The sequence below is a fragment of the Sceloporus occidentalis genome, unplaced genomic scaffold (genome assembly GCF_023333645.1).
Source record: "Sceloporus occidentalis isolate IW3139 unplaced genomic scaffold, rSceOcc1.0.p SCAF_1, whole genome shotgun sequence".
NCBI classification, from domain to species: domain Eukaryota; kingdom Metazoa; phylum Chordata; class Lepidosauria; order Squamata; family Phrynosomatidae; genus Sceloporus; species Sceloporus occidentalis.
The window spans coordinates 158,456,755-158,467,781 of record NW_028316981.1 but is presented as its reverse complement, the minus strand read 5'-3'; the positions used below and the strand labels follow the sequence as shown (position 1 = coordinate 158,467,781).

The following is an 11,027-nucleotide window of genomic DNA, read 5'->3' as shown; positions in this document are numbered from 1 at the left end:
TCAAGCTGCCTGTTGACTTATGGTAACCCCATATTTATTGCTGGTTTTGCCATTTCTTTCCTCTGAAATTTAGCCTGGTATTCTTGGCAGTCTCCTATCCAAGTATTAACTAGGACTGACCCAACCTAGCTTTCTAGATCAGGTGGGATCTTGTGCCTTTAGGGTATTTAGGCCCTAATAAGCTTTACAACACTTAATAAGAATACTGAGAAACTTGGGAATATATCTTACCTTTATTAAAAAAATATACTACCAGTCAATTATCTATATTTTTTTAACCTATTGGAGTAATTTACATATTGAAATAATGTATAGATTACTATCTAATTTACAAATGCATAAAATTATATCCAGATATTTTCCACCTCGGAATATTTTGAATCCTACAAGGGAAGAAAGAATGAGAGTTTAAGTATAATACAAAATTATATTTCATTAATATCATAAACTTTTCCTCTCTGCCCAAAAATTCAAGAAATTTCTTTATGTGGAAGGCACCCTTAACCAGTTAGCAAGGTGCCTTTACAATGTGGGACTAGGAGTCCAGGAGACAAGGATTTAGATCCCCACTTGACCATGGAAACCCACTGAATGCCCTTGGGCAAGTCACGGTCTCTATGCCTCAGAGGAAGGCAAGGGGAGACCCCTGTGAACAAATTCATCCAAGAAAGCCCCATGGTAGGGTCACCGTAAGTCAGAAATGACCTGAAAGTACACAACAGCAACAACAATCTTGGTGATGGGAGAAGATGAATTATTTAACCAGTATGAATGTGGAGCAGAGAAATACAGCAGAATGTCACTTCAGTGGATAGTGGAACAAAACAAAAGACTGAGAAGGCTCCGATTAAATAATTCTTTCCTATTCATTCTAATATTCAGGTTCCCTAATTCCTGAAAGCAAGAAGTCAGGTTTGTATTACTAAACAGCGACATCTGCAGGACATTTCCCCAAAAGCCTGTAGTTAGCTCTGAGTTTATGTGCAGCCAAATGTTCTTTAATATGGCTATCATGGTTATCAAAATGTGGGAACCATTGGCCATGAGAACTGGGAATGATGGGAACTGCATTTCAGTACATGTGGAGGGCACTGATTTAGGGATGGCTGATACAAACCATTTGAGGAGATTGTCCTTACAGAGAAGTTTCATGAACCAATTCCTCATGTTTTGTTTATTCAGTTGTTTATTCAGTTACTAAACACCTGAGGGCAATGATAACTAATGTCTTAGTCTTTGGGCATTTTTTAAAACAGCAACAAAATGTGGTATACAAGCAGACTGAGTCTCTGTGTGTATGAGAGACAAAGCAATCCAAACTTTGCTATAATAAACTCTGTTTCAAGATCTTTGACAGCAAGAATCCTTGAATCTGCGAAAAGTCTTTCTGGAATTTGAACAGAGTTCTTATTGTCCTTTGTAGTTATGACTGCCCTTGCTATTGTGTTGTTGTTTTTTAAGCCTCCATTGCATTCACATGTTGAATTTCTTTGTTTCAAGCAACTGTTAAAGGTTGCTCAGGTAAAGCTCAGAAAAATTACTTTTTGAAATATAATAAGTTGCAGTTGTTTTCTCCAACGTGCCCCCAAACAGTTAACTAATATTGTGATTGCAATTTTTTAAAAAATGATTCTTTACATTTCAGTATGTAGAGAGATCTTGTAGCACTCTTGAGAATAACTGAAAGAAAGAAGTGGGCAGCATGAGCTTTCATAGACATAAGTCTACTTCCTCAGACACATCTTTACTATTTCAGTTTCTTAGCACTAAGTTGCTTACTTGCAGTTACTTGACTTTTCTAAAAAAAAAAAAAATCATAAACAGAAAACAGAAGCATGACTCAGTCATTGAACAATGTGATCAACTCTTCTACAGGTCTATACCTATAGTAACCAAATTGAGTAACTAAAAAGTGACACTCATGCCCCCGAGTAGTGACATTGTGATGTGATATAGTTACACTTTAGTCTTAGAGAAAGATAATTAATTGCAAGCAACTACTTATTTGTGACTAGTCAGTTCTAAGCTTGTTAGCGTATTAGAGCCCTGCCAGCCTCATTGGAATTATGAGGGCAGTTTTAGGCAAATCACTCCCCCCTCCACATAGCTTTCTAGAAACACTTACAAAGGGGACCATCAGAAAAGGTGAGGTGCAGTTTGAACTTTACAGTGTAACCTACAGCCCAGAGAGATAGATCTCAGAGGGATTCTGCCTAGGGACATAACATGAATAACATGAATATATCTGGGTAGACAGCCTTAGTAAACAAAACACTGAAAGGTTGCACAAGACATAGTGGATAAATCAGGGGTGGGGACAGGGACAGGAATCATGGCCTCCATGGTCTTCTAAAACAGTAGCTAACGTGGCCATGAGTATCAGAAAGATGTGTTTAGGGGTCACTGCTCTTGTAATTCCAACACTGCCTGCCAGAAAAGTGTCCAATTCCATTAGCTCATCAAGAACCCAGTGGGATGAAGGTGGAGAATGGTGGAAAAATCTCTATTCCTTAATAAACAGGAAAATTACAAAATTTTACAAAAATATTAAGTCGGAGTTAGAAAACTTTCAGCTGATTATGGAGTCCAATCTCCAGAGTCTTATTTGCCAGTGTTAACGTTTAACCATTCAAGACCATAAGATGGCTGCCATTATGTAATATGCAGCTGGAGGGTGTGTTCACATTGTCATTATGTGTCTTCAAGTCCACTGTGGCATATGATGATCCCATCATGGGATATTCTTGGCAAGATTTTTTCAATGGAGATTTGCCATTCCCTTTCTCTGCATATAGCCTACTGCACCTAGTATTCCTTGGCAGTCTCTCTTCCAAGTACTAACCGGGCCTGAACCTGCATAGCTTTTAATATCAGGTGGAATCTGATGCTTTCAGGGTCTCCATTTAATCATGGCACTCACTTACACAAGTCTTTTCTTCCTATTTTGGACACATTGGTTGGATAACAGAAGTGGGGCCAAATTTACCAATAAGCAGAGCAAGACAGCTTGCTCTTAGGCACCACAGTACAAGGCATTATGAAAGAACAGCCAGATACCAGTTATTAGATTTTGGGAGAGGCTATAATTTGACTGTTTGGTCTTGGGCACCAAAATGTTTGGATCTCTCGTTTCCTCATTTCTTGGTACAGTTTACTCATGATATCTTCTTCTGACTTCCTTAGATGGACATATACAAATGCAGCTGATAAAAGTCAAGGCTGAAATCATGGCAGAAGCATAAAACTAGATAAATAAAAGCATGTCTCTGTCCAATATCAACATTCTGTAGTTAATACCAGGAAAAATCCTACAATGAATTATACGAATGAAATTATGTGAATGAATTATTTACACTAATTCCTTTGCTGGTTGGCCTGGTGTCAAAACAAGTCATAATGCAGGGCTACTTACCGAGTCTTTATATTTTGAAGAGGTTTCTTCTTAATGGAGGAAATGTCTAATTCCAAAAGTCTAGGGACATCTGGAAAACCACAAGACTCAGACCATAATAAAGACACAGGTGTTTTGGGTCCGATGGGGATACTGAGTTCTGTAATATCTGTCTTCCACAATGAATCTATCTGTTCACTGCTTGGCTCTCTGCAGAGGGGAGGAAACATAAAACTATAATCAAATAAAAAATAATTTGGAGCAAGCTACTACTTTGGAGAGAAGTGCCAAACCAGTAATTGCATTTCTAAAAACATATCTCTGGCCTGATACAGACAGGCCAAAATAAAGCTGCTTCGAGTCACTTTGGAGGTATGCTGTTTAAATGATATATGCATCCTAAGAGTCCAGAAGCCACACCAAAGCCACGCTCCAGTCTGGAAGCTACACCAAAGCTGCACTCCAGTCCTAAGGACTGGAGTGCAGCTTTGGTGCAGCTTCTAGACTCCTAAGATGCATGCATCATTGAAACACCATACCTCCAAAGTGACCTGAAGAAGCTTTATTTTGGCCTGTTTGTAAAGGGCCAGTGATACTCTTTGGAGGGGAAAAGCCACTGGGAGCATGGAAAAGAGCAGCTGGGGGGATGGATTTATGCTTCCTTCTTCACACTGTTTTTCTGCTCCATTAGCAGCACCTTTTTCTCTTTTAAAATGGTTCTAGGTCTACCCTTTGATATAAATGTGCCTGTTGTGATATTTGGATCTCAAGAAGTCTTAACATTCAGATGGATGTGTCAACTCACCTGAAATATTTAAAGAAGGAGCTCTTGCAGAGATCAGGGGAAACTATAGGAACAACTTTCACAGTGAGGCTCACCAAAAGAACATTTATGCAGGTGGAAAGTAAAAATCTTCCTTTCTAAGGGGATCCTACGGAGACTGATCTAGGTTTTCTGATACAGTACTTGTAGATTTTGAGTGTTGTGGATGTCTTTTATACAATTTAGTGGAAAGTATCTCTTGTTGAAATTATATATTGTTGTGACTGGCCCTGCCATTAGCAAAAGTCTCATGTGTCAGATGTCAGAGAGTCAGCAGTAGCATCTTCCTGAACATTTTCTTTTTCTCTATGGCAGAACTGTGTGTCAGTCAGATCCACAGTCCTGCTGCCCTCAAGTGAGATGGAAGACATTGTCTCATTGACAACATAGGAGTAAATTTCAATTGCCATCCACTTTGCTTCTGTCCATGAAGCTGGGAGGGAAGAGGGAATTTTCTCCTTTGCCTAAGGCAGCCAAATATATTTGGCCAGCCCTACATATCGCACTGGTGTTATGGTCAACCTTGATGGCCTGTCTGATGATGATGATTATGATGATGATGATATCAACAACGACAGCAGGAACACATTAGGCAACAATATTTCACTGATTCCTAGATTACTGAGTAGAATCAAAATCACTGATGGTTCAAAACCAAACAGTAATAGCTGATTGTCAGTTAAACTAAGGGGATGATGATGATGATGATGATGATGATGATGATGATGATGATGATGATGATGATGATGATATAGAATCCAAATCACTGATGTTCCAGAACTCAAGTCTGTAATATTTAACAGATTGAGAAATAATAATAATAATAATGGTTATGTTTTCAACTTAATGGAATGTCCTATAAACCTCTGTCATTACTGTACCTGACTACAGCTGAGAATGTGAAATCTTGAGGCTTCTTCACAGTGATCAGAGGGCTTCGGTAGATTTTGGGCTTCAGGACAACAGATCCAATGTGGGGTACATGGAGGGTCTCCCCTTTTGTTAGATCTCCTGCTTTGACCATCAGTGGGCATGGGTCACTGAGAGGGAGTTTGGTGCTCAAGCGAAGCTAAAAGAAGAGCAGAGAAAAAGAGCAGTCCAATTCCTTCCATCAAGGAGAGGATCCACCATGCAGCCAGATTGAAGAAATGTGTTGCAAAGAGAGAGGAGACTGAGAAAAGCTTGGGCTTGGCCAGTGCTTGGCTGGAAGACTGCCTAGTGGTCCTATGTGTATCATCTTGAGCTCCATGATAGAAGAAAGCTGTGATATGAACAAACTCAAGCAAATTAATAAAACCCATATTACTGAGCTGTTTCAAACAGGAGGATATAAAACAGAACTTGTAGCTATCCAGGTATTGTTAAATAGTAACTCCTATGATTCTTCACTATTAGTTATGTTAGCTATAGTGCTGAGAGTTCAAGGACATCTTCAGGGCCACTTGTTCTCCATAAACAGCAGCAACTACAACAACAAAAAATCACAGGAAGGCAAGCTTTGACTAAGAGGAAGGGAAAGACATTGAATAGAATAATAGGGCCTAGACACTTGGGCAGGATACTGTATCATGGGCTAGTCCCATGGTATCCTGTCCACAGTTTTAGCTTGTTTCTGTTTCTGGGCTAACATGGCGAAAGGTGGGTGTTCTCTCTCTCTCTCTCTCTCTCTCTCTCACACACACACACACACACACACACACACACACTACCATGCAATGGAGCTGCCACTATCTTGCACACTTTACTTGCTGCCACCACTGCATTCCTTCTGAAGGCCCCAACCATGGTCTATAAGGGCAGAAGAGGGTGCCTGGATTCACTCATGTGGCCTGGCACCCCCTTTCAACATCACAGACCAGGACTGGGGCCTTTGGAAGGAACATGGTGGTGGCAGGTAAGGGGGCATGCAGCAATGTGGAAACTTGGAAGCTCTATTGCAAAGCTTTTGGGAACAGGGGTGAGTTGGCATCACCAGACTAACATGTGCTCTGGCCCAGGGCTATTGGTCTGTGTCGTCTGTACAGGATGATGCTAGACCAATGAAAACATGGTCCCTTTGGCCCGTGCACTCAGACACATAGAATCATACAGTTGGAATATATTCTTCCCAGTCTTTGTGGGGTGTAACTCATCTCTAGTCAATAGTCCTTTGTCTAAAAAGTGAAAAGCATGGCAGGGGATTGGACTGGATGGCCCGTGCGGTCTCTTCCAACTCTATGATTTTATGAAGGCCATGGTCCCAGAAGCCAAACCTCTCCCATCAATATCATCTGCATAGCCAGCCATTCATTTGCAGTATCTTCTTGTCACTATGTGGCCCTCTGTCTTTCAGTGGTAGAACCGGCAAGAATATCACCCTTAATCTTCCTTCCCAGGGTTTAACAGTCAGAGGTGATCTGGTCAAAGGTGTTTTTCACAGTGTCACTGGTGCCCACTTGGATGAGGAGAAAGGGGTACTGATCTGTGTTCTTGATGAGCTTCGGCAAGCTGTCAGTGACATTCTGAATGCATGCACCAGGGAGACAGCAAACTTCCTGATTCATCTTTTCAGGCTGGCACACAGGTCCCTAAACAATACCCCTGAGAAATAGGTCCCCTACCACCTGCACCTTCCTTTTTTTCTTGCTGCAGTTCGTGTTTAAGTTGACACCTTCCTCAGCTTGCAGTGTCACTTATGCTGGACTCCTGTTTGGGCATCTTCACTGCTTTATCCTCGGGACAAGGTAAGAAGCGATTGCTTAATTGGAGTGGTTCTGAATCCCTGGCTATGGTCTGTTCCTGACTGTGACTGTCCTCCAAGGTGCTTTCTCAGTGACACAGTTCTCTTCAATTTCCTTGGCAGTTTCTCTTGTTTATTTTGAAAAATCAGTTCTTTCCCTGCTCTGTTCAGGAAGTTCTCAAGTTCTCTGATGCACTGAAGAGTGTCTGTCTGTTGCTAAAGTATCCTGGTCTTTTCTACCAAGAGAGTCACCAGTTTGCACTTGCTGCAAGAGAGGTTTTTTGGCAAGAAAACAAACATTGCATACACACTGCAGCCAGTGACTACAGATCCTTTTGCCTCCATTCATGCTGTTAATTTTTCTCCCCTTATAGACTGTAGTAACTATTTGGAATACAACTGTGTGTGCTACAAGGTGTACACACTGGCTCAAAACTTTGCTTCCTCACCCTATCTGGTTTTCTTTCTGCTCATAGTGATAGAAGTTATATCTTCCATCAATCTTCACCAGGACAGTCCTGTGGAAATGGAGTAACCAATTTTTTGGTAGTTCTAGTTTATGCTCAGAGTTCAGAACGTACTGAAGTGGCCCTTTATCAATTTCCCTTTGAAACATCCCTTACATGGGCCAGGAAAAAAAAAATTAGTTTGAAGCCATAAACAGTTGTGGAGGTAGGATCAGAATGTGACAGGTTACAGAAAGTCATAATTTGCATCTTTATGTATCCCATCATACTTGATCCCACCATCACAAACATGAAATCATTCTAAAATACATGCATCTTAAGACTGTACCTCCATCAGCGTATCTGAAGAAGTGGGTTGGAAACCACAAAAGCTCATATCAAAATAAATTATTCTTAAAAATGCTGCTAGATTCTTCACATTGCAACCCACCCGTCCCTCCCTCCCTCCCTCCGTTTCCTTTTTTATGCTTCAAAATACCAACATAGCTATTTCCTTGAAAACTGCCACCAAGAAGATGTCATTGTGTGAATTGCAGTTGTCACACACAGTAAGTTTTTTCACAGATCCACTACTGATACAGACTTTGGTTAAATAGTCTCACCACATACTCTTGTCACCCTAGGAAAGTTTTCATAATATGGGCAGGGTTGTTTGTGTGGAGCATTGTGTGGATCATTAAATAGAGAAAGTAAAGTGTATTCCTCCTGTGAGTTGTCAATCCATCCTCAGGGGCTCACCTGAGCAAACAAGACAATCATCTTTTCAAGGCACCTCCGGCGCTTCTTCTCCACTGCATTCTGCTTAACTGTCCAGCTTTCCAGAACTTTTTTAAAGTAGGTATCCAACTTATCTATCTTTTTGTACAAATTCTGCATTTTAACCCCATCCTGAGCATCTTTGGCAGCATACAGCTGGATAATTAAACTTCTCCTGCAAATGGAAAGAGAAGGGGACAAATGCTTCCTTTAGTACAAGTACGTTAAAGCCTGAGAGTTTATTTGCTTGAACAGGATATAATAAAATAAGTGAGGGATTTATTTATTATTAAATTGTTTTTCTAGTTTCTTAAAGTTATATGACAACTGCAGTAGAATGGTAAGGACAAATAATATTACTGTTTCTTCTCAGTAAGAGAGAATATCCAGTTTTCTGCAGCCATTTACAGAACATCAAGGGAACACCAGAGTCATGTTAACATCCTAATATCCTCTTGTGTGCCACCTTGGGTCCCACTCCAGGAGAAAGCTGGCAAATAAATAAAATAAAATCCACAAGGCAGGAGAATAAATCTTTTTTTTAAAATCAGTTTTATGGCACATTACTACAAACCAGCTATTTCTATTATTTTCTGTGGAGTGGTTGTTATGGGGAGAGCAGGAAAAATAGCCATTTTATTAATAAGTATGGACATAGTATGACAAGGTAGTGGGGAAGAAAATTTAGTGTTTAGACCTAAATTCCAACAAGAAGATTCAGTCTATCATTGAAGCAACAGATCACAATGGCTTCTAGTTCCAACGGTGGTGTATGTATGGATAAATTCTAGAAGGGATCCCATTTTTTTTGGGCAGCAGCAGTACTGGAAAGTAACACTGGTAGTGGATCACTAATAGACAATGGCAGTGATACTTTAGCTAATTCTTGTTTGTATCTCACTGAAAGTGGGACCTGGCAAACCACTTCTGAATGTCTTACACCTTAAATCCTGGTGAAGAAACAGTTTAAAATATATTCATACACCTGGCAGGTCATTCCCCTTACTTCCACTTACAGTGGTATCCCATGTAGATTTTGTACTACACCGACCTGGAAAATGATGTATGATACATTCCTTTATGGAGGCTGTGTGAATTCTATCTTATCTGTTAGGCTAATAAGACTAACACTGTATTCCTCTACCTAGAAAACAAGTCCCATTGAAGTCAGCAACACAGACCTTTGAGTCAACATACTTGGGATCAAGCTACAAAGCTATGGCTATTGGGGCAATCTGTTCTCTTCCCCACTACTTTAAACAGTTTTTAGTGCTTTATTTCTTTATTAGGAGATAAACAAGTAACAGCTCGAAGTACAGTCAGCTCTCCATATCCATGGGTTCTTTATCCACAGATTCAACCATCCATGGATGGAAAATACAGAGTGATTAAAAAAGAATGGTGCAAAACTGAATAAGAACAGCCTTATGCTTGCACCATTCTTTTCTAATGACCCAATATTTTAAAAAAATATATAAATTGCAAAACATAAACTTTGATTTTGCCATTTTATATAAGGGACACCATTTTACTATGCCATTGTATTTAATGGGATGAACATCCATGGATTTTGGTATCCATGGGGGTCTTGGAACCCAACAGATACCAAGGGCCTACTTTAGAAGATTAATTCACACACACACACACACACACACACACACACACAAATGTAAAGGCAGAAAATAAATTGCAAACAAAATCATGATAAACAAAACCAGGCTAAAATTGAGAGTCCTGTTGAGATTATCTGAGATTTGGAAGACAATATTTAATACACTGTGGATGAAATTTAAGTACAACAACAGTTATTCAGTAACAATATCTCCCCAGAATTCCCGTTGTAGCAATAGGATATAAAGGAGACCTGCAGAGTTGTTTAACTATTCAATGAAACAAAACCAATTTGTTATAAAGTTATCCATTTTTATCCCGCTTCTGATAAATCTCATTTTTGTAGTAAACTTTTCATTAACAACTAGTGCAGTTACTCTTTTTAGCAAGCAATGAACTTCTAGATGCTTTGCGTATTTTCAGTTCTGGATAATTTCTATATGAGAGAGAAGAAGGTGAGCTTTTATTGGGGAGTCATCCTTGACTCTGACTGTTTCTTTTAAAGGCTTCTGTGGGGTTTTTAGTTTGTTTTGGACTGTGTGCTTTCTGAGGGACTGACTTCTTCGGGAGTGGAGCTATCAGCCAGTAGTTTTATATAACTGCTTCCCCAAACTTTGTATTTCTGAAGAGAGAGAAGGTGAGATTTTTTTTAAAGGGGGGGTCATCAATGAGGGAAGGAAGAGCAAGAGGCAAGGACAAAGGACAGACAGACCAACTGAAAAATAAAGAGAGGGTAAATTGAATAGTCTGGGAGAGGAAACAACTGACTCAAAAAACAAGGGGGTGCATGGAATAAAGAACTACTGGGCAGAAGCAATAGTGCTGTGTGACACTGATGTAAGATCTCACAGAGAGAACAGCAGTGATCATAGCTAATACATGTTAGCACTGCATGAAAGGAGAAAAATATGAATCTCCTTGAGAGACCCTTTCACCAAGAAAACCTGTGATGGGACAATCCAAACAAAACAAAAGGAAAGACTAGCACACAAACAGAGTGATAGAAAGGAGCAATACTGGGAGGTGGCACAGAGAAGTAACCAGAGACACAGATAAACTCAAAGATGGGGAGTCAAAGTTCAACAAGGAGCAGACAAATTCAACAAGGCAAAGCTTGAATGAAGCTGCACTATACATATTATAGGAACAATACAGTTATAGGAACATGGAATGTGAGAAGCATGAGCTGGGGGAAGCTTGACATAGTAAAAAAGGAAATGGAACACATAAAAATAGCTATACTAGGACAGAGCAAGCTAA

General features: G+C 39.9%; 1 protein-coding gene across 1 annotated transcript in view; it reads right to left on the bottom strand.

The window, feature by feature from the left end:
- Positions 1-328: 328 nt before the first annotated feature.
- LOC149322501 (uncharacterized) overlaps positions 329-11,027 on the bottom strand; it is a 28,576-nt gene continuing 17,877 nt past the window's right edge. The window contains exons 6-9 of the mRNA XM_089508278.1: positions 8,139-8,331; positions 5,096-5,283; positions 3,413-3,601; positions 329-383 (exon numbers count right to left, since the gene is read on the bottom strand). Of these exons, the coding sequence (XP_089364404.1) occupies positions 329-383; positions 3,413-3,601; positions 5,096-5,283; positions 8,139-8,331 (625 nt within the window). The remainder of the gene's footprint in view (positions 384-3,412; positions 3,602-5,095; positions 5,284-8,138; positions 8,332-11,027) is intronic.